This window comes from Nelusetta ayraudi, unplaced genomic scaffold, assembly GCF_046127955.1.
Source record: "Nelusetta ayraudi isolate G7.1 ecotype Tasmania unplaced genomic scaffold, CSIRO-AGI_Nayr_v1 ptg000017l, whole genome shotgun sequence".
Lineage (NCBI taxonomy): Eukaryota > Metazoa > Chordata > Actinopteri > Tetraodontiformes > Monacanthidae > Nelusetta > Nelusetta ayraudi.
Genome location: NW_027466067.1, coordinates 7,986,527 through 8,012,218, shown reverse-complemented (window position 1 = coordinate 8,012,218; position 25,692 = coordinate 7,986,527). Strand labels below are relative to the sequence as shown.

The window sequence follows — 25,692 nt, the reverse complement described above, 5'->3', positions numbered from 1 at the left end:
GGTGAGCACTAGTTTATAATGGAAATTCCATGTCAATAGCTCCTTTGTAAATACATTTGCCAGGGAAAAAACGAATACTGTCCTCAATTTACTTGCTTTATTATTCAGTGAGAATTGACAATTTACAGTCAAAACATTTTCATTGATGTCATGTTCACATTTTGACAGTCAGACCAGGTTGTTTGTGATTGATAGATTAACAATGTTGTGGAAAGCAATAATAATAATAATACTAAAAAAGCTTAAAATATTTTTCAGAAGAATGTGAAGACAGTTTTTCTTGATAGTCTAAAATAATCTGAAAACTCTTGCTGCAACACCACTGCAGTGCAGAAAAATCCCAACCAATAACTTGAGTGATTTTAAAGTCTTACTGTGTAAAAAAAAAATAAAAAGGACTCAGCGATTGAAAATATCTTTAAAAAAATAATAATAAATCACAGCTACATCGAAGACAGTCTCAACAGGAAGCGCTGCTCCGCTGGTCAAACTCGCGGTACAGGATGTAGTCCTTCAGTCGCCCCGGCAACGGCAGGAAGCTCATAAACACTGGAGAGCGAAGACGAAGGCGGCCGAGGCAACGTCTGATCCTCAGACGACACAGATGCTGCAGACAGCGAGAGTTCTCTGCGAAGGAGGAGGTGAAAGAGGAGGAGACCGAGAGATAGAGGAGAGGACTGGTTGAGTCTGCCTTATCACACACACACACACACACACACACACACACAGACGGCCCCTCCGTCACCTTGCAGCTGGCAGATGTCGGCCCACTGCTTCTGCTCCATGACGGCTACCTTCAGCTTGGCACACAGGGTCACATGATCCAGGTAGTCCATCAGGACGCGCACCACGTGACCAGAGAGGTGCTTCAGCCAAGACACTGTGATCACCTCACAGAACTGCACACACACACACGGGTAGACAGGTAGAATTCCTCAGAGGTGGAAACCAGAAACTAGCTAAAGCATAGGTGTAAAACTCTGGCCCGCAGGCCAAACTTGGCCCACAGTGTTAAGATATTTGGCCTGCGAGGCAATACAAAATCACTACTAGAGCTGGCCCACTGCTATTATACAGCACATGTAGAGTTAATACTACAAATCCCAAAATGCTCTGCTGGTCAATCAGAGCAGGATGTTCATAGAGGGATATTATTTTCACTTAAATGGTTTATCAGCGAGTGGGAAAAGGTCGCTGTTGAAACGTAAATCAGAAGGCTGCAAATAAAAAGATCCAAACGATTTTATTTCTATCTTATTTGTTCTGATGAGGTTTTTTTTTAAATTTGAAATTCGATTTTCACTTCACTTATTGAACTTGTCGCGCTGCAAACTGCAGGTCTGCTGCCACCAGGTGGCCAAAGACGGAAAAGGCGCTTCTTTTCATTTACCAGCGTGTCCTTGATCACAGCGTTGGTCCAGCCCTCGTAGCCTTCGGGAATATGGGCGCTGTTGCCATAGGGACAGTCGAAGCACCGCCCCACGTCATAACCGTAGCTACACAGCATCCTGAGCATCACCTAACACACACACACACACACACACACACACACACACACACACACACAGAGCTGATTCCGAGTGCCATGCTAAGATGTCGCTGTGCTTCACTCTGACTTCCAGCTTGTTGCGATTTGAAACCTTTTACTCCATCTGTTCTCAAAAACAGGAATAATCATTATTTTCATGTTTCGCGACCTTCTGACCCCTGCATACCTCGTCTTTGAGCGCGTACTGCAGGGCCGAGGGGAAGTGCGTGGTGTTGACTCGGCAGTAGTAGTTGACGTTGGCTCCAAACTGCAGCAGGAGTTCGATCAGCTTGTAGTTTCCCAGACGAAGAGCCACCTGCGAGACACATTCACCACCCTGATGTCCACCCTCGTAGCCTTCAAACATCTCGAAATCTTTAAAAAAAAATCTTATTGTATACACCGCGCACACAAACACACACACACAGACTACCTGCAGACATTTGACTGGGTCCTGGTTGGTCATGGCTCCGGCCTCCAGCAGCAGCTTGACCGACGGCACGTCGTTGTTGGACACGGCGAAGAAGAGCGGCGACTTCCTCTCGTCGTCGTAGCTCCGGCGGACCCACGGGTGCAGCATGTAGTTGGGGTCGTAACCTGTGTCCAGCAAGACCTTATGGGGGACGGGGAGGGAGGAAGGAAGAGTAGAAAGCAGCAGCTCACTTCTTCTTGGGAAAACCAGATTTGTTTTTTCATGAGGATTGTACACACACACTAACACTACTGCTACTGCTACTACTGCTGCTGCTACTTCCATGCGCATGTTGTCTTGACACTGGCATGTTGTGAATGTTTAGATAATCAGATATCACACACGCACACACACACCTTTATGCACTGTGAGTGTCCTCCTGCAGCAGCCGAGTGCAGAGGACTGATTCCACTTTCACTGACCTCTGACATTGAAGTGACTGGAATCAGCATCTTCAGAGCTCTGAGGAACACACAGACATACGCAAAAACATGTTATGCTTCGTGAAAATGACTAAAACGTCCCTATTTCCTCCCTACAGATCTGATTTAAATGTGGATCCCACACACACACAACCCAAATGAGAAAACACTCTGTGAACTGTACTGCAGATGGCCCCTGTGCGCCACGCGGTGGATGGGCATGTGTCCCGTGTGTTTGGCCTCGTTGGCATCAGCGCCGTACTCCAGCAGGAGGCTGATGACTGCAGGGTCCCCGGAGGAGGAAGCCTCGTACAGCACGGAGGCGTCGTCCTGCGCCTGAGACAGGACGTCAGCCCCTGCATTGAAAAAAATGACGACAAAAGAAACCCCAATGGGAATTCTATCGATATATCACACACGCTTAACGGACCGCATATGGCCCCTGGGCCGTAGTTTGCCCATTCCTGAACTAGACTCTAGTTATTAGAGGACCCCATCACCCTTCACCTCTTCACCTCTCTTCAGCAGCGTCTCCACCACCTGAGCGTGTCCTCCCTGAGCGGCCAGGGCCAGCGGTGTCAGGCCGTAGTGGCTGCGAGGGTCCGGCTGCGCTCCGGCCTCCAGCAGCAGGCTCACCGCGGCGGCTCTGCCCAGCCGCGAGGCCTCGTGGAGGGGCCGCCGGCCGTGGCAGCCCTCCTGGTTCACCTTGGCTCCCCAGTGGAGCAGCAGCTTCATCAGGTCGCTGCGGTCAGAGTGGATGGCTGAGAGAAGAGAAAGGAGAATTTACAAAAAATGGCCACCAGAGGGCAGCAGTGTCAATAAACCCAGCAACGGGGAGGCGGAGGAAGAGGCGGAGCTGAGGTCATCAGTGCGGACGACTGAACCCCTGTACAGGTTTGCAGGTAAAACCACCTGCGCAGGTACCACGTAAGCAGTGGATTCATAAATAACCTTAGAACTTATTGCCCATATAAACTGTAGGGTTATTAGTGGAAAGGAAGATTGCAAAGTTGAGTGGTGGTAAACTGCATGCATAGCCACAAGTGTAGTCTTCCCTCCCTACCTGTGAGCAGCGGCGATTCCAGCTCTTGGTCCTGGCTGTTGGCCTGAGCTCCATGTTGCAGCAGGCAGGAGGCGTTTTCCATCAGACCTTCCTCTACTGCCAGGAAGAGAGGCGTCTGACCTCGAGGAGTGCGACAGTCCACCGAGTCTGCGCCTGAAGCTGGACAGCAGGACACTGAGTGTGAGGCTACGGCCGGCCTGTGCAGCGGACGGACCGAGGACGCAAACCTTTGAGCGTGAGCTCCAGAACGGCCTGGTTTGTCTGAACGGCTGCGGCGTGGAGAGGAGTCCAACCTCTGCTGTCCAGCTGCGAGAACTTGTCTCTGTGGTGGACGGACAGATCCTTCAGGAGTTTCTCGTTACCTGGAAAGAAGTCATGGGGTCAAGTGGATAGGTCATGTGATCTTAAAATAACATTTCACCTGTGTTTCAACACAAAAATCCCTAAAACTAGAGCATGAAATTTTTTCCCCAGCTCAGCAAGGGTTCACCTGGCTGCAGACCATTACCTTGCCTTATAGCTGTGAAGATCCTGCTGCTGACTGAGGACTCGGGTCCTGAGCTGGGAAGAGAGAAAACTGCTAAAATTGTTTGTTTTTTTCCCCCATTGTCTGTTAATATACAGTTATTCTTTATAAGCAGACCAGATTTATTTGGGTAAAGCAGAAGTTGGTAATTAAGGACAGGAAAGCAGAATTCATCATGTTGCACTTCAAACTTCAGCAACCTCCACGTCTGACCTCCTGGTGCCTGTAGTTGTGGGGTCTCTCAGGGTTTCCATCTGCTTGATGCTCTCCAGCAGACTCTGTTCGATCATGTACTGAATGGCTGCGTCTTCTTCGTCATTATCCTCCTGCGGTTCAAACTCTTCAAATTCCATGATGCCTACAAGAAAAGATCAGCCCTCCCTTTTTTCAAGAGAACACAATGTTTTTCCTTGAACCAAATGCATTAATGTGTCCATCGTTCAATACTTCGTCAGTCAGGTCTGATACTAAAGACAGTTGAACATGGAACTGTTTGTCACTTCATGTGGCTTTGACAACTATTGGTAAAGTTAAATATGATACTGATGAACAAATAAAACAGAAGACAGAAAGAGTTTTACTCATTTTGTATTAATGGGTGCATCTCGAAAGGGAGTTGTATCGTGATGTCATATAAGAGCCATCCACCATCCATTATTGATATGTGAAATGTGCAGTGAGAGGTGGGACTTGAGTTCAAGCTAGTGTGTGATTCTTTCAATGTTCACCGGTGTTTTGCATCAAGTTCATTTCTTTTCACAGGTTTTTTCCCACCTTTTCAAAAGCAGCACAAATCTAAACCCTCAAGGACTCTCGAGTTTTCAACGCGACATGCACCTGTTTTAAGAAAATAAAGTCACCAAGGCATTCTGTTTAGGAGACTGTAAAAACAGCCCATCGTGCCACCAGTGTTCATTGGTTAACACTGTATTAACTGCACTTTGGCAAAGGAGACAATACACTTTTAGGCTTCACTTACAAACAACAAAAGCAGCAGCAAAAGATAAACTGGAAACTAGGCCAGTTTAGTTGAACCTTATAACAGAACAAGTCAAACTTTCAGTCCGTCGACAGACTTGACGTTTTGGGCTTGTTTACCTCGTGGTCCAGTTGTTCTGATTCCTTCTGCTGGCTGTGGTGTCCCTGTAAACCTAAACTGGATCTGTTGTGTCTGTTTCCGCCAGATAGCAGAACGAGCTGAGAGGGTCTGACTCGTGATTGAAACCAGAGCTGTTTGCCAATGCGGGTTCAACCAATAAACTTGTATCATAAAACTGCATGGGCAGCCCTTCAGCCGGTCTGCACCGTCCGGATCCTCAATATTGGGTTAAATTCCGCATAATAAGGGAGAAGTCATCAAGTTGAGAATGAAACTACTGCGTGGCTCCAGTGTTTGGGCTGCTCGGCTACAGCAGGTGTGGATATGACACCCGTTACTATATTTAACACTCGACACTGTTTTCCTCCTGTATATTTGGGGTCCAGCTAGCTTGAGCTCCTGTTCCATTAACCTTTTTAAATCAGAGTCAGCGTTAATGTGAAGACAGGTTTTATTTTTCATAATGCAACAAGTCCTCAACACGATCTTACCAGGTGTTTCATCACATCCTCGCATAGAAAGCATCTTTACAGCCCATTGACTAGTATTAACTTGTGTACTTGTTCCAGTTAATTCAATGTATTGTGTAATCAATGCTCACAAAGGCTCCCCTCCAAAAAAACATGAATGTGTTGCACAAATTCTGATTCGTTCAGACAAATGCAGTGCAATGAAGACAGAACAAGAGGAGTAATTCAAAACAAGTTTATTTTATTTTCCGCCTGTCATGTTTATGACCTAGGTCTCTCCTTCTTGCCTTTGTAGAGTGCCAGCAGGGACACGTTGGCAACCTTGACCACCTTGAAACGGACTCCAGGAATGTCACCCACGGCGTGACCTTTACGTCCGAATCCTGCCACCAGAACCTCGTCGTTCTCCTGCGGGACAGAGGACAGTGTTACTCGTAAACACAGTTGCATGACCGTTGAGAGAAAACAGTGGAAACCACTTGAGGACTGTGTGACATCAGAGATCAGAATCAGACAATGTTTCTGCGCAAAAACAGTTTGCTCGTTTCCCCCTCCAGCAATCCATGTCCACAGAGATGGAGCATTTACCTCAATGAAGTTCAGGCAACCGTCATTGGGGACGAAGGCAGTGATCTTCTTGCCGTTCTTGATGAGCTGAACCCTCACGCACTTCCTGATGGCAGAGTTGGGCTGCTTAGCCTCAACACCACTGCAAACAGAAGGAGAGAAACATCACATCGTTAAGCTCACACTTCGTGCATAACATTAATAGACACATACATTTGAATAGCACTACAGCAAATAGACGCAGGTATATATATATTAAAAAAAAAAAAAACGGTCTAAGTTCTACACTTTACAGGGACATGTAAGGAGTGACGGGTCCATAACACTCACACTTTCTCAAGTACAATTCCCTTGGCGTGGGAAGCTCCTCCAAAGGGGTTGGCCTTCAGGGCAGTGCCCAGATGGGCTTTCTTGTATTGTTTATCGTGCCATTTCTGCTCACGGCGGTGGTTACGGAGCTTTCTGGCAGTGCGCAGACCACGACACTTTCCTGAAAAGAAGACACCAAAACAGTGTGAGGGACTTTTGCAAAGCAAGTTGTGTCAGATTAATAATACATCATACAGAGAAAACGATCAAACAAACGATCACAGCGACAGCGGTCTACACGTTGTAGATGTTTGGTGTCTGATTAGCTCAACATGAGATAGAGCTCAAAAAGTTCAACGTTTTAACAGTCATAGGAAGAATTGCCGAAACGGATGAAAAACTCAATCACATTTAACGTTAAAAGGGGGGCCTGCGTTCGAGAATATGCGTCTGGAATGTAAGCAGTCAACCCATCACGCCTGTCACAAGTTAACTTTGACAATCTTGCAACGGGAAACAAACTTAATACAACATAGTAGAATGAGAAAACCTTGCGATGGACTAATGTAAAATATTTTAGCTGTAATTCGCCGACTCTGCTATGCTAGATGGCAACAGTAACGCCGTGGCAGATACAATATCAATTGTGCCAACTAGCACCCACTGCCTGACCGAAAACTGTTTTTTTTAACGATAAAGCGCTTCTAAGATAAAATGATAACGATAAAAAAATAAAAATTACCCACAGGTATGGGGTAATTTGGAATAACATACTAGGTAAAGCTAACGAGGCTAGCATGCCGCTAGCGCTACTACGCTACCAGGACATGGCCGCTCCACGTTGCGGAAACGGAGAACGGCGAATAATAGATGATTTTAAACTGACCGTACGTTTCTCAAAGCTACAAACCAACCAAAAACGTTTCTAGAGTATTTATTCACAAGTTCGTCGTTAGCAATCCAAGCCATGACAATAATTTCTCCACATTTAGAGTGAAACTAAAGGCCATACCCATGATTGCAGAAGCGAGGCTGGGATGGAAAGGAAAGACCCAGCATGCACCGCGGCAATGTGTGGTTCGGGAAGGCCCCAGTCCGCGGTGGCTGCATAAATGCCTGAGTAAAATTAAACACTAAAACATTAAAAAGTAAACAGAAACCCTAGACTAAAAATGTATTGCAATTATGATAACATTTTAGTTATATACAGTGCATATTCATACATAAATTCAATACTATTATACATTTTACATGCACTTATTTCATCGTAAACATCTCTATATTATTAGTGATATATTGTAAGAAATAATACATTTAAATAAAAAGCGTAAAATGTATTGTAAATATAGCATAGATCCATCCATCTTCTATGCTTTCTCCTGCACTCAGAGTCGTGGGAGTTTGCTGGAGCCTCTCCCAGCTGTAATAGGACAAAGGCAGGGTACACCCTGGTCAAGTGGTGTAGGAAAGATCTGATTTAAAATCTATGTACCCATAGCTCCTGCAAGAACAAGAACACTATTATAAACTATTATATTAATTGTAAATATTTGCTTTTGTTTGTCTTATTGTATTGAACGACAAACGTAAAAATCATCATCAATAATCTATTACGTCTAAATTGTTAATCACACTGTTTTATTATTTAGGATTTAATCATTTTCAATAACATAAGAAAATATGGAAACATAATCTGCTGTGAATAAAATTATTGTCACAGACGCGACAAGGAAATTAAATAATGAGGAAACAGCAAACGTCTTTGACTCACGTGCAGAGGCAGGGCTCTCACGTCACTAAATATCTGTGCTCTGCCCCGATTGGCTGTCTCACCAGTCAGTCAGTGGAGGGGGGCTTAAATACGGTGGGCTGATTAAAGCAGATTACAAAGGAGGAGAGTGTGCTGGCATCAGCCTCCGGTGAGCACAGTGATGGCTTCACCCTGGAAGCATTGCTGCATCCTCCTCTTTGTCGTCGCCATCCACCTGCAGTCGTGCAGCTGCCAGTACCAACGATCCGCCGACAGGTAAAAGACAAAAGATCAGGGGCAGAGATGATGTTTTACCTCGACAATATATTTGCTGACCTCTACTGACTCTCTAATCTTTGACTCTTGACATGGTCAGCTCAAAGATTAACAATGCTTTTGAGCTGTGTGGTCAACCAAGCCCAGTATCACTGGCTGTGTCATTTATTTAAAGCTGCATTCAATTATTTATTTTTTAAACAGGGGCCGGAGGAACAACCCCTTGTTTCTGCCTACCTACTGCTCACAGTGACAATTATTTTTTTGAGTCGTGTTTGTGCTATCCTGATCATTAACTGTCTATTAGTCACTTTGTTTGTGCATTTTTTTTTTTTTTTTTTTTTTTTTAGCTTCTAACTGTTCTCGGATATAAAAATATACATCTTTAGCTGAAGGATGCAATTTCCTTATGTTGCAGTTGCTAAAATTACCTGCTTACAAATATTTTGTAAGGTACAGTATAGCTTCGCAGGAAAAGGAAAATACTCTATTGCAGCATATAGGCTTGTTCATTCAGGTCTTGGTTTATTTGGTTTATTTACATTCCAACATTAATTTTCCCCCTTATTTCCCTGATTGTTGAATTTGACTAATCCTAAACACACTTTGACCCTTTTGCATAAGTTCGAATCAGACCTAAGGATAAACAAAATTTTAAATACACGTTAATGGAAATCATGTATGCGTTTACGTGTGTGTGAGAGTGTGCGTGCGCGCGCGTGCGTGCTCTTGATCGTATAATTATGCAATGAGTTCAATCCCAAATCCACAGTCTTTCGCTCCGATTCACAGGAGCAGCTAAACCTCTTTTGGCTGAAGGGCATTGAGGAGGATTTGATAAAGCTATGCTTTTTGTTGTTGTACAAGCATTTATCATACATTCAGCCCGTACTGGCAGTCATACTTTCTGGGAGGATTTCCAGCCTGAGACAAAGAGAGGAACATTTGACGTGTAGCATCCAGGTTCAGTTGTCTTCTCCACCTGGAGTATGAAAGAGATTGAGATCTTCTTAATGGAACTGAATGTTTGACACCAACCGATGTTGGTATCTATATGGTTTGAAGCAGGCTCAGGGGGCAGAGGTTTGTCCACCATGGCCCTCTTTAGCAGTTGACAGGTGGGAGGACAGGTGGCTGTAAAGGTGTTTCAAGAAGGTTGCACACACAGGGTCTTCACTGTCTTCTTGACAAGCTGCTGTGACCTGTTTTGGTCTGCATGTTCCAAGCAGCAGAGACAAACATGAAGTCATTCATTTGACAAAATGTTTTTGGGACCAAGACAATCTTTTGTGTGTTTGCATCAGCTAGTCGGGCAAACTTCTTCGATATCTTGTCTGGAGACCAGACAGTTTTCTCTAGTGTGGTTTATTTTACCTGTTAATCTAGACAGAGTGATTTAGAGATGCTTGTCCAGCATATTTGTTTTGGGAAAGCAGTCTGGTTGATTGTTCTGGTGCTCAAATATTAAATCTTCTCATTCATCGTTTTCCCACTACTGGAGCCACTGCCTGTAATCTGGGTCAGATTGAGAGCTTTCAGCAGCCTACATCCTTGTTCCAGACTGATTGCGTTGTCTGTAACCTTTAATTCTAATCCACAGGCTGGACCACTGACATCACACTTAGGGTAGACTGCAAATCTCTACTCAATTTTTTTTGACCATCCTAACAATGCCCTTGCATTTAAATAGCATAGTGTGGCAATAATACTACTACTACTTATAATAATAATAATAGTAGGTGTCAAGTTTAATTTCTCTAAACAAGACCTGTTTATGAGCCTCCTGTGTATGTCAAGCACACATTAGAACAACAATAATTATTTAAACACTATTCAAGATATTTCTGATTTTAGAATTTAGATTGAGGTTAACTTGTTTGTAAGCACTCATTCTGATTTGTTGTTGCTCTGACAGTTCTTTATGAATCTTGTTTCATTGAAGGCGTACACTACAGCTGAAACTGAACTCCCGCTAATCACACACTGTAAATTTTGTCTTGTCTGAACAATTTCTTTCCATTTACTTTCTTTTAAATGTGTTTTCTTTCAAGCATTTTTTGGAACAGATTTAAGAGTTTACACAAAAACATATGCACTGAAGAAGACACCACATGACGGAAAGACACAATTAAGAAACGCAGGTGTAGAAACAACACAACAGACCTCGCTGACAGATGCGCGGTTAAGAGGAAGAACAAATGACTGAATAATGAAAGAGATTTTTAATGAAAGAAAGAAAGAGCATGATGTTCACTGTGTAAGTTATTTATTGACCTGTCTGCTCTTTGTCTTCACAGTTCTGCTGTTGTTTCAGTCCACGGTAAGCTCCTGTCACCTTGAAAATCCAACAAATGGATACCCTTAGCTGATCTATGTCATACTATGTAATTCAACCCACCATATTTTTTTTTAAACTTTATTTCCCAGAAGCATCACGTCGGAGGTTACTTCAGGCACCAGGTGCTGCGCTTCCCTTCCCTCCTCTTCAGGTGTTGTAGCCTCCAAATCACTTCTGAAATATTTTTAACATAACTCCCACTTTCTCAGTTTGTAACCATCCTTTATTCTATTGCTCTATGTGGACTAGGTGTTGTCAGATGGCAAACCATGCATCCTGTTCCAGGCCAGGAAGCTGTCCCTCCGTTACGAGAGGCAGAAACATCTGGACCTGACGGAGAGAACGTTTTCACCCCTGAAATCAGTCGACACCAGCCAGTCGGTCTGCCGAGAGGATAAAGCAATGTACACATACTCGTCTGACTGAATGAGTTGTCAGAATATATGGTGCAAAAAAAGCCCAAACCAAATCTAAGTTTTATTAATTTTAAATTATAAATTACTTAGTTTGTTCACATTTTTATATAGTACAAAACTTTATTTGATAAAGTTCAGAAATGTTCTATTTCTTACTGTATTTAGAGGAAATAGACTTACAATGTAATTCAACATCAGGATTATAACCTCATGTGGCTTTCAAATGCCAAAAACACTTAACAAACAAGCTTCATGTAAGTATTTCTGGGTGTCTTGTGTAGGTTGGTCATGAGGTATGGGGATGTGGAAGATTTGAGGAGCCTTTCCATCATGTAAGTCACATCGTATCATCATTGAAGTAAAAATCACGTGACGCTTTCCATCAGGATTAACAGTAGGTTGTCCTTGCTCCCCATGTTGACGGTGCCCTCCGCTCAGAGTCCAGATGTCCAACACTTTCTACGAGTCTTCGGACCAGTGGTGGTTTTCCATGGAAAGCGTCTCTCTGCTCTACAACAAATCGGAAGAGGCTGCGTTCAACGCCAGTGAGGTGTACGCCCCGGCGTCTTCCTCCTATCACTGCCTTCACGTCAGCAACCTGCAGCACTACAGCACCCTGCTGCTGCCAAGCAATGAGCAGGCCCGCCGCTGGTCCATCACCTTCACCAACTTCCACGTGAGAAGGAGCTCTCTTCAGTGTTCCACAGTAGCGCAATTATCATCATTATCAATGTCAAAAACTCAGGGTTAAAATGGTCCATGAAGAGAGTTGCTCTCAGAGTGCAAATTAGATTACATTCAATTATTTACTTTATATATCTGGTCAAAATGTTTAACCAGTTTGTCCATGAATGTTACATATCTTACATCCTCTATGATTAATCTATAACATATAACAATATATTGCATTAAAGTTTATGCGTTCATGCTAAAGCTTTGTATCATTAAATCATTGTTCTTATTTTAGGCAACATACAGTTGAAAAAACAGCCATATTTATTGAAACATTTAGCAATTACTTACAGTGAATAATGTTGAATGCAAACAAACTTGATTCTCCAACCACCCTAAACGTCAATCCAAATGTCTCTGTCCCCTTTTTTAGATTCAGGCCTTCAACATTACCGCTGGTAAATTTTCTCCTGCAAGTGACTGCGCTACTTTCCTGACGCCGGCCATCCTCATGGGCCTCATCACCTCTCTCATCCTGCTGCTCGTCCTGGCCTACGCCCTGCACATGGTCATCCACCTGAAACACATCGAGCACGACGATGATCACAAAGCTGACATCTACTACCCCGAAAACGCTGAGCAGACAGAGCAGTGCTGTGTGGAAGATGTTGAGAAAAACATCCTTTAATGTGGTTTTATTGATCACGTTCAACCAAAGGACACACAGCCAAATTAATGTCAATGACTTGCGAGAAAGCTCTGGTGTGATGTTATTCTTCAGCTCAGGGTTAGATTTTTGAAATGTATTTATTGTATTTTTTAATAAACCTACTGTGCTATATTAGTAAATATCTGTAATTGTCTTTTTTTGATAAATTTAATTTTAAAAACACATTGATGGCTTTTTGATATATATTTTTTGAAGATTTAATTGGTTGGAAGGTTGTTATATGTAATATATATATATATATATATATATATATATATATATATATATATATATATATATATATATATATATATATATATATATATTGTTATACCTGTTTTGTTTGAAGAACTTTAGAATCGTCTAATAATATAATACAATCGTCTGATATAATTTTCTGATAGCAATGTTAAGTCCCAACATTATTCGAACACATTTTGTCCCGTTTTTCTTTGATTCCAAAGGTTTGCCGCTTCAAATGTTTTGGTGTAATGTTATTTTCCCCCAGTAGATGGCAGTGATGAGTATTGACGCGTTCGTGCAGCCATATTCTTTCCTGCCGAGTGAGAAGAACCCTCACGTTGTCGTTGCACAAGTGGCCGCTAATGTAGCTTTACAACTGCAGTGCACACTTTGACTGTGGTCTAATCGTATTAGTGTAGAGTAACAAACTGACACTGCTACAGCTTTGACAGCGAAACATGCGACGGTCGTCAGTTTGTGAGTGATCTTGGCTGTCCCGTCTCTCTACCGGCGCTCCCTCTGAAGTGCCTCCTGTCAGCCCGCATCTTTGACCAGTCTGGTCGCGGACCAAACCGCTCATCAGCCACGAGTCGGAGTGTTCTGTTGTCAAACTACAATATCTGGATATTAACAGCGACATGCTAGTGCGAGACAGGACTTGGCAAGGTGTGCTTTACTTTTCATAGCAGTCATATAGAGTCGAATAGTTTATTGTTTGACCTTTGACCCCCGTGTTTACCTTTTTTGACGTTAGCAATTGTTGGTGTAGCTCTATGATAGCTCCATGAGAGGTGCGCACACCCGGAGCTTCGCTGACCGTTAACTGAGCACTTCAGACCGGCTCTTATCACCGGGGGCCACCAGGGGCTTCATGTTGAAACACCTCGCCGGCGCTGCCCTCGCACTGCTTCCCCGGCGCCCGCTCTTTTCGTCGCGTCCTCTCAGCGAGACTCGCCGCCTCCTCGGCAGGATGGAGCCCGCCGTGGTGAGGTGTCTTCCCGGGGAGCCCAAGCTCACCATCTGCTTCACGCTGGACGGCAGCAACAAGCAGATGCTTCGGGACCAGAGCGAAGAGCTGGGCAAAGTCCTGGCTCGCATCGCCAACGGCGTCGTCAAGAGCCAGGCCAAGGCGAAGAAGATGAGGAGGAACAAGGGGAAGCAGGAGCAGATGGAGGACGAATCCCCGGAACTCACCGCAGTGAAGCTGTTCTACGACGGGGCGGAAGTGGCCGACACGGTGCCGAACTCGGAGGCGTGGCGGGACGGCGCCGTGCTGCAGGTCGGTGACGTACGGTACTCGGTGCTGAGGAACAGTCCTACCTTCACCCTGGCGGAGCTCCCGGTGTCCATGCTGGCCGGGTACCCCGTCTGTCCGAACCTGCAGATGGAGTTCGGCAACCTTCACGACTGCGAGTTCACTTGGTATAAAGAAAATACTCCAAACGCGAGGTAATGACCATGGAAACGTGTGCATTTTATATTTTGTAGGTTGGAAAGGGCCAAAGTAAATTAACTCCTTTGGCAGTTGGACAGACAGACAGAGTGGAGAGACTGAATCATTAAAAAGCTCTGTGGCTTTGCCCTCAGTCACAAATCGATTAACCACAACCAAGTTGCATGTTGAAAAAATAGGTCCAACAACACATTTATTTCTTGTTTATTAAAAAAACAAGGAAGGTGAAAACGAAAATGCTATTTTGCTTAAGTCTTCCTCTTCCCCCTCTCTTTCTTGGTACAGCCCTGAAGCTGCTGAAGAGGCTCCAGGTCAGGACGGCAAATGGGCCGAGGTGGGACATGGGAGAGTTCACGTCCCCTCCAATCAGGACATCGGTCACAGGTTCAAACTGCGCTGCACGCCTAAAGACGGAACTCGCATTGGCTCGTCTCAGGAGCTGGTTTCTGCGGGAGTCGTGGAGGCCGGACCCGGCGCCTGCACTTTTGACAACCGACACATGTACACGGTCAAAGAAGCGGAGTGGCCGGCAGTGAGAGTGGTGACGTACAACATCCTGGCCGATGTGTACGCTCAGACGGAACACTCCAAGACTGTGCTCTATCCGTACTGCGCCCCGTACGCCCTGCAGCTGGACTACAGGCAGAACCTGATCAAGAAGGAGCTGGCCGGCTACAACGCTGACATCATCTGCCTGCAGGAGGTCGACAAAGGTCGTCAGAGCTTGTTGCAATTCCCATCTGTGCTGACGATAAAATCAAGCTGATTGGCCAATTAGAATGTACTGAATTGTCTCCGTTCCGTAGGGGTGTTCACGGACAGTCTAAGTCCGGCCATGGATGCCTTTGGATTGGATGGCACCTTCAGGATTAAAGAGAAGCAGCATGAAGGGATGGCCACATTCTACCGCAGGTTTGATCTAACAAGAAACTTAAAAAAAACAAAAAAAACATCAGTATTGATTAATTTTAAAATCCATTGTTAATTTAATCAATTTAAAAATATAATTTCCATTCAGGTCGAAGTTTAAGTGGCTGAGCAGTCATGACATCATTCTGAGCCAGGCCTTGACATCTGACCCCATCCATTCCCAGCTGCTGGAGAGAGTCTGTGCCATTGAATCTCTTAAGGAAAAGATATTACAGAGGTCTACCACCCTACAGGTAGTGCTGTCCCATTACTGCACTGCAAGTCATTCAGAAAGTCACACCTTGAACTGAGTTCTAGGAAGATGTTTCAACCTTGAACCAACAGATTGCTATATGAAGATGTGTGGTGGTGTCTCCTAATTTCTCCACAGGTCACTGTGTTGGAGGACCTGAATAAACCGGGCAGGAAGGTGTGTGTGGCCAACACTCATTTATTCTGGCACCCAAAAGGTACAACCGTCCTTTCATGCCATCAGGGTTTCTGTCCGTACACCTGCCTCTTCACACATAACTATACATTTGCACAGAAGAAGTTGAAATCAGACCCATTTTCAAGTGAAGGATTATAATATATTCACTAGTAATTGAAAATAACATAACATGAACAAGACTGAATGATTTCCATGTAATATTTACTGCACCAACATTTTGGCCGTACCGATCCAGTTTTAAATTCTAATCCGACCTCCTCTGAAGGTGGAAATGTTCGGCTGGTGCAGATGGGCGTGGCTCTACAGCACCTGAATCATGTGATCAGCGAGGTCGCACCTGATGCCCCGCTGCTCTTCTGCGGTGACTTCAACTCATGTCCTGACTCAGGTAATTCAACATGTGATGGCATGCTGCAAGCAGATTCACCCTCCATCCAGACGGACCTCTGGGATGGACGTTGATGTTACTTCTGTTGGTGTTGCCAGGTGTGTTCCAGTTGGTCACAGAGACTAAGATCCCTCAGCAGCACGCAGACTGGAGCAGCTCAGGATCGGAGGAGTCTTGCAACATGGAGCTTCTCTCTGCGTTTCCCCCACTGATGAGTGCCTGCAACCGACCTACCTACACCAACTATGTGGGGGGATTTCACGGCTGCCTGGACTATATCTTCATACAGCCAGAGAGCATGCAGGTTGGGACACTGGCAGTCTTAACAGTTTAAATACTGCTAATAAGCTAAGGCTGATTGTCTTTTTAATCTCTGAAACATATATGAATATTGCAGTTGCAGCTGAAAAGTATTCATCTGCCAAAAATATATGCCATTTTGCCACCTTTGTGGTAGTTTTTCCCTATTCTTACTCTGAATAGGAGAAATCAATATACTTGTTAGTTGGCATTTCGATAACGAAGTACAGAGTTATTGCCTGTTGCTGATTGTCTAATTTCTGATGATGGTTGTGACAACTCAGGTGGAGCAGGTGATTCCCCTGCCGAGCCATCAGGAGGTCACCACCTATGCGGCCTTACCCAGTGTGTCTCATCCGTCTGACCACATTGCTCTGATCTGTGACCTGCGTTGGAACCCCTGACCTCAGTGACCCCAGACGGAGATAAAAGACTCTTATAGGACTGGACAATTGCTTTGGCTAGCCAATCTTGGCTTTGGGATTATTATTTTTTTTAACTTGCAATGTATTTTGCTGTGGATTCAACAAAGACGTGTTCATCATACTATTGAAACATTGAGAAGAATATAAATTCCAGGATGGACAAGTCCTACATATCTATATATCAAAGATATGAATGAAGTGCGATGTGGTTAAACTTGCCTTATTGTATTGTGCACAGTACAATACTGAAGGGCATAATGACCTAAGGTCTGAATTCAGTGAATTCAGCTTTTTGCTTGTGACTGAAATGTAAGTTTAGATTGCAATTTATTTATCTTTTTAAAAATACTTTTGTTTTGACTCCCCTCCATTATCTGCCAATTCTGCCACAAGTAATGCATTCTCTAAAATTATCCCCGCCCATATTGTAGACTACAAAAAATCTGGTTGTTAAATTAATACAAGTAATTGTGTATATATTTTCAGTTACTATTACTCTTTGCGGGATATTTATTGTCTAGCTTTTCTTTTAAATAAAGTTTGAATGTACGCGTGGGTCAGATTCTTGCATCACGAATTTTGTTGAATGTGAAATCAGGGCGAGCAAACTATCTGGCATGTGTTTGCATTCGAATAGAAGAAACATAGACATTTAGTCTTCAACCATGAAATTCAAAAATGCAGGACACGCCATGCGGCGTATCCGTGTTCATTAGTTCCGCCACGCTGTTTTTCTGCTATTGGTCACAAACGGTACAGAGGCGTCGCCGACGTGTGGGGAGATACCATTATTGTCGGGTGTCTGAGGCGTTTTAAAAAGTTTTCAGAAAATAATTTGGAAAAAGATGAGCTTGCATCCATTGAAATAATCTGTATCTAGTTGTGTTATTGAATAATTAGTAATCTATTGCTAATTTTCATTTTCATTTTCATTTAAAGACCCCTACGGGTTGTAACATTCCCCGGCTTAGAGACGGCGACGAGAGGCATACATCAAGTTGTTTTCAGCAACCGGAAATGGATACATCGAACGTCTAAAAAATCGCAAAACACACACAGTGAGACACGCAAATGGTACGAAACATATTTTTTCAACCACCTTGATAGTTAGTTTTGCTTTACTACAAAAGCTCAAATATTGAATTTGAAAATTATTCAAGTTTGTTAAGTTTTGTTTAGTTTTATTTTGAAATTTTATTAGGATGTGGTATGTAATGTAATGTAATCTATTGACTTGAACCACAAACCAGCTGAGCCGGAAACTAAACAATGAACTCGCACTTCGTTCTTACGTGTCATTCCCTGGGAGTAGGTGATTCATAAATCTCGTGGACACTTTTGAGAAGAAATAATCGTAAGTTAATTTGTCTTATTTTACTGTCATGAAGTGAACACAGGAGGCGCACGGTTGTATAAGCTAGTTAGCGGAACAAAACACGTTGTTTTTAAATGTCATTTAAGTCAGCTGTAAGTTAGCTAGTTTGGCTAACGTCAATTGCCTCCAATCACAGTAAATTTACCTACGATTGACTGCAATCATTTGTATACAGCGTGTGTTTAGTGTGCTAATAACCGCGATGTTATTACACCATCTCATGATTCATGATTTGAAAACACGTAATTGCTTTATTGCAAGAACGAGATAATCCACCACTGATAGTGAATAAGGAGCATCACAGACCAGTGCTCTCATCTAAATTCGAAGTCTTGCATCCACTGTTAAAGTTGTTGTTTTATTGAGAGCAAACAATCAGAGAACAGACCCAAACCACGAATGAATGAGTTCGCGATCGGGGGCAAGTCTACTAACGAGGACACAATAAACCTATTTTAGTGTACGCGTAATTAAAATAGATTTAAAAACAACAATAACAACAACATGAATTTATCCCGTTCTTACACTCTGAATTTGACGCAATCCTCTGTGTAAATTCAAGACTGACTTTAAGCCCAGTGAGTTGAACCAGTTAAACCGCCGTCCTCTCGCAGGATAGTCTCTAGTTAGTCTGATCACAACATATTTTTTATACACATCGTTACTTCATAAAGTAACTGGCTACTAATAATTCTACACGTGTTATATTACAATTACATTGACAACTATTGTCAAATGTATACTATTAAAGTTTCATATAATGTATTATAGATATACTGTAGGTCATCAAGTACAGCATCAAATCTGATTAGAAAATCAAGTCTTGATTAACGATTACTTTCTTTTGTTTTCTATTGAGCATCCAGAATCTGTCGCTCCAACCGAGCGTGATTGATGTGTTCAGCTGAACAGTGACTCATCTTAATGTGACACTCTCTCCTGCTCAGGCTGTTTGCTGCGTTGCCATTGAGTGGCATCCCGGGTGCTGAGTGTCAACAACAGAAAACATGAAGGCTCTGATCCTGGTCGGTGGCTACGGCACTAGGCTGCGTCCGCTCACGCTAAGCGTTCCCAAACCGCTGGTGGAATTCTGCAACAAACCCATCCTGCTGCACCAGGTGGAGGCGCTGGTCAAGGTATGGAGAGGGAGCGGCAGAGCAGAGTGGACATGAAATCTGCTTTCTTCTGTCTGAATTTATTCCATTTGATTTATCATTCTTCTCGCTTTTCTACTCTGTGTGTGTGTGTGTGTGTGTGTGTGTGTGTGTGTGTGTGTGTGTGTGTGTGTGTGTGTGTGTGTCAGGCTGGTGTGGACCATGTGATTCTAGCTGTGAGCTACATGTCAGACCTCCTGGAGAGAGAGATGAGAATCCAGGAGAAGAGGGTAAGTGCAAACTGACTAACGTGTACACACCCCATCATCATCACAACCACTGTGAGTCATTGCAGATATTGTCGGATTTTTAAAAACATTTTTACAGTTTTCAAAAGCAGAAATCAGCAAATATATGAACTGTTGTTATTGCTTCCTTTCACCATCTGATCTGAGGATAGATTTGAAGATCCTTGTACCTGAATAGGGACCAGCCCCCTCTTGGATTGCAGTGATGTTAGACTTCACTTAGGGCATAATAAATATATGAATTTCCAGTGTGGACAAAAATGATTTACTTTTACTTTTATTATTATAAGGGCATTATTATTATATCATTATAAAAGTAAATTCAAAGTGAAATCTAAGGTTTTTATTTCCCAATAAACACTTCTCGTACAGTAAAACAGCATCCTGAAAGTTCCCCTCTGTTTTTCTCCCAGCTGGGCATTCGCATTTCACTGTCTCATGAGAAGGAGCCTCTCGGAACAGGTGAGTTTGTCCCCACCACAAACCTGTTGTGTTTAGTTTGTCACACTTATAAGAGCTGCCTTTGACTAAAAAGACAAATCTAACGATGGGAAGGTTTTAACGTTGGTGTGTTTGTGTGTAGCGGGCCCCCTGGCGCTGGCCAGAGACCTCCTCACGGTCGACAACGAGCCCTTCTTTGTCCTGAACTCAGACGTGATCTGCGATTTTCCCTTCAAGGATATGCTTCAGTTCCACAACAACCACGGCAAGGAGGGAACCATCGTGGTGAGTTAGACACAACACAGACTTTTAATATGTTCCTGACTGTGTACTATTTAACAATGGTAGGAGGTCGGGGGCAAATCCTTGATGGTCAGACTAAATAAAATCCACCAACTGACAAATCAGAGTTGTTTAAAGTGAAATAAGCTTTTTTTTAGTTTCAATATTTTTAATGACATTACAGCTGATCAGAGTTGATTGATTGATTGATTGATTGATTGATTGATTGATTGATTGATTGATTGGTTTCCTTTATTGTCAGAATTCCCTAAAGTAGTCCCTAAAATTTCGTAAAGAAGTCCCTAAACTAACAATTATTTGACATGTTAACAGACTGAGGTATAAAAGAGTTCCTCAGTCTGTTTAACCTAAATTTGGCTACTCTATATCTCCTGTTGGATGGCAGTAACTGGGACTCCTCAAATAGAGGACAGGGACAACATTCTTTTCGTTTATGCAGCCTTAAAGATTGGCTCAAGTTTGACCTACAGTCTTTGAAGCGGATACTTACCAGTCTCACCAGTTGAGTTTTATGTTGCAGCTAGGGCTGTCAAAGTCAACATGTTAATAACGCATTAATAACTCGTTAATAACACATTAAAGCAATTATAATATTCATGAAATTATAAGAGTTCTAATATTTGTCAGTGATAAATGTGTGATCACATCTATGCATTGCTGCTGCTTTGTCAGAATTCCAGACTGCTTGAGTCGAGGGTAAATTTGACCTGTGATTGGCGATGATGCAAAGTTTCCTAAAGTCAGATTGTGCTTGAAGGTGACGCGAGTGGAGGAGCCTTCCAAGTACGGCGTGGTGGTGTTCGAGGCCGACTCTGGCAGAATACATCGCTTCGTGGAGAAGCCGCAGGTCTTCGTGTCCAATAAGATCAACGCCGGCATGTACATCTTCAATCCCAGCATGCTTAGCAGAATTCAGGTGAGGCTCTCTCACACTCGGTCAGACACGCTGTTAAAAGACTGTGTTCAATTAAATATGTAGCTATTAAATATGAAACTGGACATTTTCTGATGATTCTAATGATTATTACTTTACTGTGTACTGCACCTACTGATTCTGACATTTCTTCCATGTTTGTGTGTGCAGCTGAGACCAACGTCCATCGAGAAAGAGATATTTCCTTTCATGGCTGAGGAGGGACACCTGTACGCCATGGAGCTGCAGGGTAACTACCACTGCAGCTCACTTCAACCCAGATGGCTCGAACTAACTCAGCATACATATACAGTATTGTCTGATTTTAAATCGATATATTTGTTGATTGAAAATATCACAGTACGAATCACTTCAAGAAGCTGAAATGAGCTCTTCATGCAAAATGCTGTTTCTGTAGTTTTAAGCAACAGCGATATCTTTTTCTTTGCGCAGTCAGAGTGGAAGGTGAGCGCTTTAGTACTGTATTCAGTAAATAGAAGGCTGTTGGATCGTGATTGTGAATTACATAATCGGGCCGTTGACCTTTGTCCTGGCTCTGGCTTTGCAGCTCACAGCACCGCCCGACGTAAGTTTGCACACAGACAAGTAGTGTGTGGCTTCTGAGAGGAATCGCTGTCTGAGAAACACTGATACCAACTGACTGTTGACCAAAGTTTGTGTACTGGAGGATTTCACTGTGAATCAAAACCAACTGTGATCCAAACCAGTCACAGAAGCTTGGAATCGGTTTGTCCCTGGATCGTTATTCCTCTCTGGAGCTGATGTACTGTAGCTTGTTAGTTAAGGCAGAGTTTACGCCAAAACAAACAAAAAAATATATATGTGCTTCTGTTGTAGTTTTAGCACCCTTAATCCCTCCAGATTGTGTGTTTCTGATAAAATTCCCATAACTAGAGGCATATGTACGTGTTTTGCGCTGTAGCATATTAATAGAATATTCTTGGTTGCCGACAGTAAGAGTTTCTGACATTGTTGGATGAATAAAAAGAAGAACACGCAGAGGTCTGGAATGTTCCAGCCAGGCTGTGGAGGGTCAGGAACGAATTACTGCACATCCCAGAAGACACATTTGGGTCCCATAGTCAAATCTCTGAGACACCAGCACATCTATTCCTCCCATCATTTTCACTCATGCACCTGTTCTGTTCACTCCCCGTCTCTCCGTCCCTCTGCAGGCTTCTGGATGGACATCGGCCAGCCCAAGGACTTCCTGACGGGGATGTGCATGTACCTCCAGTCGCTGCGCCAGCGCGCTCCCGAGCGCCTGCACACGGGACCCGGCTTCCTCGGCAACGTTCTGGTGGTGAGTCGTGGTCGCCCCGCCTCCCGTCTGCCTGGCGTCCAGCCGGTAGCGAGCGCTCCCTAACCCTCCTCCGTCCCCCGCCGCTCCTCCGTAGGACCCGACGGCACAGATTGGAGAGAACTGCACCATCGGCCCCAACGTCACCATCGGCGCCGGCGTGGTGGTGGAGGACGGCGTGAGGATAAAGCGCTGCACCGTGTTGAAGGGAGCGCGGGTGCGATCGCACTCCTGGCTGGAGAGCTGCATCGTGGGCTGGAGCTCCTCTGTCGGCCAGTGGGTGAGTAGCGCTCGCTGAAGCGACGCCACTTACGAGGGTCCAGATTTGACTTTAAAACGACTCAACTGTGGGCCAATCTGTCCCGTCAGGTCCGCATGGAGAACGTGACGGTGCTCGGCGAGGACGTGATCGTGAACGACGAGCTTTACCTGAACGGCGCCAACGTCCTGCCTCACAAATCCATCAACGACTCGGTGCCGGAGCCGCGGATCATCATGTAGAAGCACAAAGCTGCACCCAAACTGTGCATGAGCGAGATGGGCGAAGGATAAAAAAAAAAAAAAATGGGGAACAGAGGGAGAAGTTTATTTTTTTTGGTGGTTGATTTGGACTGTGTTTTTTGAGCCCTGCTTGGCTGCGCGGCGAGCCGATCGAACCAGGGGGCGCCGGATGCGGCCGAGCGCCGGTTCCGGTTCTGGTTCTGTGCGAGCTCTGAAACACCAGGCTGCACGACCGGCGACCGCTCTTTTAAATCAGGTGGTGGAGGGAAATTGGGAGCAATCTGAGAGCTGCTGTTTAATTTCACTATGCATTGGCATCAACTGGACGGCCACAGTATCCTGGGACGGGGCACTGACAGATGCGTTGACTGGAACTCCCGTCGACAAAATAACACATTGCAGATCCGACGCTGAACAAAATGCAGTTGCTTCCAGTGAGGGATGCAGTTTTGGATGGTGTTTACGTTGCCTCATTGCCTTTCTGACCTTGACTGTTTTTGTCTCGTCTTTCTTCCCTCGCGTCACAGGAGCGACCGGTTTCAAAACCAAACTAGTTATTGCGATGAGAATGGGGTGCGCTTTTTTGTTAAATAGCGATTTGCTTAGTAAGTTTATTTACTGTCGAATCTATTCATGTAACGCTACTGCATCATTTTGATTTGCTGAAATTGTAACCTCGCTCATTCACTCACTACCACTGTAAAACCTTTTTGCTGCCCTCCAGTGGTGAAACATCTTCATCCAGTGACTAATTGTGCGGTTGCTCATATTGTACTGAGGAACACTCACATTTTGAGGGCAGCAAAACCTTGCTGGTTACTCTGTAACCACACAATCTGTAGAGATTTTGTGAATTAATGTCAATTTATTTTCTTATTCACCCTGAGAGATTTGATTTTTTTTAATTATTATTATGTTGTTATTATTATTGTTGTTTTAAATGATTAACTGAATTCAGGAAAACCCTTATCCAGCATATACGTACGGTATACGTCCATACTATACGTATGGTAAAGAAAGCCAAGTCCTTTTACATCTAAGGTCATTCTTTAGATGTAAAATGCCGGTAGAGCATCTTTACCCTCAACAGTTTGGCACAGCATAAAATATCCTTCGACTCAGCTGTCAATCACCACTAATGCAGTGAATGTAACTGCTAGAAGCTAATGCGCAAGTGTTCCGTGTAGCATTTAGCCTTTTAGCTTAGCTTTAGGGTCAGTCTTGACTTATTGAGTCGCCCTGACCAGCAAAGACTTGGAGGTGTGAACAACATATTAAGTGTCAGTGAGACTTGAGGATTTTATGGACAGCGGAGCCTCTTCTAAAACTGTGTTGGGCCTGTAGACTTGCAATGATGTGTACACTCAGACATTATGAAATAATGAATTGGGACTAATTAGATTTTGTTTACATTTATGCACAGGGACGCCGTCAATTGTGTCTTTTAAATTGTACCGTTGTTACTGACCATGAATTGATGCTGTGGCTTGGTTGCCGTCGGTCCAGGCACTCAACTAAACTCCTCTTTGACCAGACGGCAGTGGATGTGATGAATTAGTGACTTTACAGTGTTCTAAAACAAATACTGACGCTCATGTTTGTTTGGACTTTAACTGTGTCTGGATGAATGAAGTCAAGTCTGTGATGAAGTACTTTTTTAAAGAGATTAATATAATCTATAAAGCATCTTTCTGTCTCGTCTCGTCATTTTCGGATTGTGTAACCGTGGTACCGTCGCCGCTGAATTTGAAGTGAGTGTCTGTGTAAAAACCCACATAGAACGACTTCACTGAGGTCCATGGATTGTGTTGTTAGTCTGTCTTTGTGTCATTTAGGTCAGTGTTTCTCAACTGGTGGGTCGCAACCTAAAAGTGAGCCGCGGAGCTATTTTGATCGGGTCGTGGCTTTGTGAGCATTTCTTTTTTTTATAAGGATTTTTTAGAATATATTTATTTAGAGAGAAAATGCTGGCCATTTATTTTACAGGACACACAATTCCATAATTTCATAAAAAAAAATTTCAAGACGTGGTGGAGTCCACCAGTTGAGAACCACTGATTTAGATTATTACAACTGTAAATGTCTCATTCTGTGTGTAACTCCAGTCAGGCTGTCGGACAGAGAAAATCATGGATAACAAAAAAAAATCAGCTTAATTTCGTGTTAGATCAAGTCCTTCCGAAGAAATTCCACAACCAGCTTTGTACCATCCAGCAGGGGGCAGTCATGTTCCCCCCCCCACTACAGTTCTAAGTTTCTGCACAAAATAACTCCAGTAGAAATATGAGCAGCAGATCAGAAGCTCTGTCCATTGCTCACAATGTTTATTTTTTAATCTCGTGCTTTGGCTGAAAACATTCAGGTTGTTAATCAGACTAAATCTACACATGGCTGCAATAGCTCTCGACTGCAGCCTTTGCCTCTGGGACCATTATGATAATGGCCACCATTAAATGCAATTTCAATTTGTGGAGACTTCTGTTCATTGTGTACATAAACTCTACATTTTAGCCGTGTGTGTAATCCCCCCCCCCCCCAAGTATAAATACACATACAAAATTGGCAGATCCCATCCATCCGTCTTCTATAGCCGCATTCTCCACCACTCTGGGTAGAGGTTGGTCTGCTGGAGCCTATAACCCAAATACCA

General features: G+C 43.7%; 5 protein-coding genes and 1 long non-coding RNA gene across 7 annotated transcripts; 3 read left to right on the top strand and 3 right to left on the bottom strand.

The window, feature by feature from the left end:
• Positions 1-85: 85 nt before the first annotated feature.
• asb14a (ankyrin repeat and SOCS box containing 14a) lies at positions 86-5,259 on the bottom strand. The gene is made up of 13 exons (XM_076025194.1): positions 5,110-5,259; positions 4,225-4,369; positions 3,994-4,046; positions 3,713-3,847; positions 3,486-3,644; positions 2,938-3,183; positions 2,607-2,778; positions 2,357-2,462; positions 1,962-2,141; positions 1,716-1,844; positions 1,391-1,519; positions 746-899; positions 86-627 (listed from the first exon to the last, which is right to left on the bottom strand). Exons 2-13 carry the CDS (start codon positions 4,362-4,364, stop codon positions 461-463), a joined length of 1,770 nt encoding a protein of 589 aa, XP_075881309.1. The 5' UTR covers positions 4,365-4,369; positions 5,110-5,259; the 3' UTR covers positions 86-460.
• A 541-nt stretch (positions 5,260-5,800) lies between these two features.
• rps23 (ribosomal protein S23) lies at positions 5,801-7,566 on the bottom strand. The gene is made up of 4 exons (XM_076025200.1): positions 7,469-7,566; positions 6,478-6,637; positions 6,169-6,289; positions 5,801-5,988 (listed from the first exon to the last, which is right to left on the bottom strand). The coding sequence occupies exons 1-4, from the start codon at positions 7,470-7,472 to the stop codon at positions 5,842-5,844; spliced, it is 432 nt and encodes a 143-aa protein (XP_075881315.1). The 5' UTR covers positions 7,473-7,566; the 3' UTR covers positions 5,801-5,841.
• A 575-nt stretch (positions 7,567-8,141) lies between these two features.
• Positions 8,142-12,796, top strand: atp6ap1la (ATPase H+ transporting accessory protein 1 like a). Its single transcript, XM_076025188.1, has 7 exons — positions 8,142-8,482; positions 10,780-10,802; positions 10,910-10,971; positions 11,070-11,224; positions 11,518-11,568; positions 11,675-11,912; positions 12,342-12,796. Exons 1-7 carry the CDS (start codon positions 8,388-8,390, stop codon positions 12,594-12,596), a joined length of 879 nt encoding a protein of 292 aa, XP_075881303.1. The 5' UTR covers positions 8,142-8,387; the 3' UTR covers positions 12,597-12,796.
• LOC142887498 (uncharacterized) lies at positions 10,748-13,738 on the bottom strand. 2 transcript variants are annotated; one of them, XR_012926549.1, is made up of 4 exons: positions 13,600-13,738; positions 12,260-12,485; positions 11,606-11,746; positions 10,748-11,150 (listed from the first exon to the last, which is right to left on the bottom strand). It is a non-coding gene; the product is annotated as an uncharacterized LOC142887498 (long non-coding RNA). The 2 variants fall into 2 exon arrangements; XR_012926548.1 differs by having other exon boundaries at positions 10,748-11,746.
• Positions 13,732-17,335, top strand: pde12 (phosphodiesterase 12). The gene is made up of 8 exons (XM_076025186.1): positions 13,732-14,309; positions 14,599-15,026; positions 15,120-15,225; positions 15,332-15,476; positions 15,614-15,692; positions 15,939-16,061; positions 16,160-16,365; positions 16,646-17,335. The coding sequence occupies exons 1-8, from the start codon at positions 13,732-13,734 to the stop codon at positions 16,763-16,765; spliced, it is 1,785 nt and encodes a 594-aa protein (XP_075881301.1). The 3' UTR covers positions 16,766-17,335.
• Positions 17,336-18,008: 673 nt separating this feature from the next.
• gmppb (GDP-mannose pyrophosphorylase B) lies at positions 18,009-24,730 on the top strand. Its single transcript, XM_076025185.1, has 10 exons — positions 18,009-18,140; positions 19,109-19,297; positions 19,465-19,545; positions 19,977-20,025; positions 20,147-20,289; positions 21,065-21,223; positions 21,392-21,470; positions 22,417-22,544; positions 22,639-22,821; positions 22,911-24,730. Exons 2-10 carry the CDS (start codon positions 19,169-19,171, stop codon positions 23,040-23,042), a joined length of 1,083 nt encoding a protein of 360 aa, XP_075881300.1. The 5' UTR covers positions 18,009-18,140; positions 19,109-19,168; the 3' UTR covers positions 23,043-24,730.
• The last annotated feature ends 962 nt before the right edge of the window (positions 24,731-25,692 follow it).

Coding starts and splice junctions, on each gene's coding strand:
- asb14a (XM_076025194.1), bottom strand. CDS start 4,364: ATGGAATTTGAAGAGTTTGAACCGCAGGAGGATAATGACGAAGAAGAC. Junction 2,779..2,937: donor GGAGACGCTGCTGAAGAGAG/GTGAAGAGGTGA, acceptor TTTTCAATGCAG/GGGCTGACGTCCTGTCTCAG. Junction 2,142..2,356: donor GACACTCACAGTGCATAAAG/GTGTGTGTGTGC, acceptor GTCCCCCATAAG/GTCTTGCTGGACACAGGTTA.
- rps23 (XM_076025200.1), bottom strand. Junction 6,290..6,477: donor GGAATTGTACTTGAGAAAGT/GTGAGTGTTATG, acceptor TTCTGTTTGCAG/TGGTGTTGAGGCTAAGCAGC. Junction 5,989..6,168: donor GTTGCCTGAACTTCATTGAG/GTAAATGCTCCA, acceptor TCTGTCCCGCAG/GAGAACGACGAGGTTCTGGT.
- atp6ap1la (XM_076025188.1), top strand. CDS start 8,388: ATGGCTTCACCCTGGAAGCATTGCTGCATCCTCCTCTTTGTCGTCGCC. Junction 8,483..10,779: donor TACCAACGATCCGCCGACAG/GTAAAAGACAAA, acceptor TTGTCTTCACAG/TTCTGCTGTTGTTTCAGTCC. Junction 10,803..10,909: donor TGCTGTTGTTTCAGTCCACG/GTAAGCTCCTGT, acceptor TTTATTTCCCAG/AAGCATCACGTCGGAGGTTA.
- pde12 (XM_076025186.1), top strand. CDS start 13,732: ATGTTGAAACACCTCGCCGGCGCTGCCCTCGCACTGCTTCCCCGGCGC. Junction 15,477..15,613: donor AGAGGTCTACCACCCTACAG/GTAGTGCTGTCC, acceptor ATTTCTCCACAG/GTCACTGTGTTGGAGGACCT. Junction 16,366..16,645: donor TACAGCCAGAGAGCATGCAG/GTTGGGACACTG, acceptor GTGACAACTCAG/GTGGAGCAGGTGATTCCCCT.
- gmppb (XM_076025185.1), top strand. CDS start 19,169: ATGAAGGCTCTGATCCTGGTCGGTGGCTACGGCACTAGGCTGCGTCCG. Junction 21,471..22,416: donor GTACGCCATGGAGCTGCAGG/GTAACTACCACT, acceptor GTCCCTCTGCAG/GCTTCTGGATGGACATCGGC. Junction 22,822..22,910: donor GCTCCTCTGTCGGCCAGTGG/GTGAGTAGCGCT, acceptor CTGTCCCGTCAG/GTCCGCATGGAGAACGTGAC.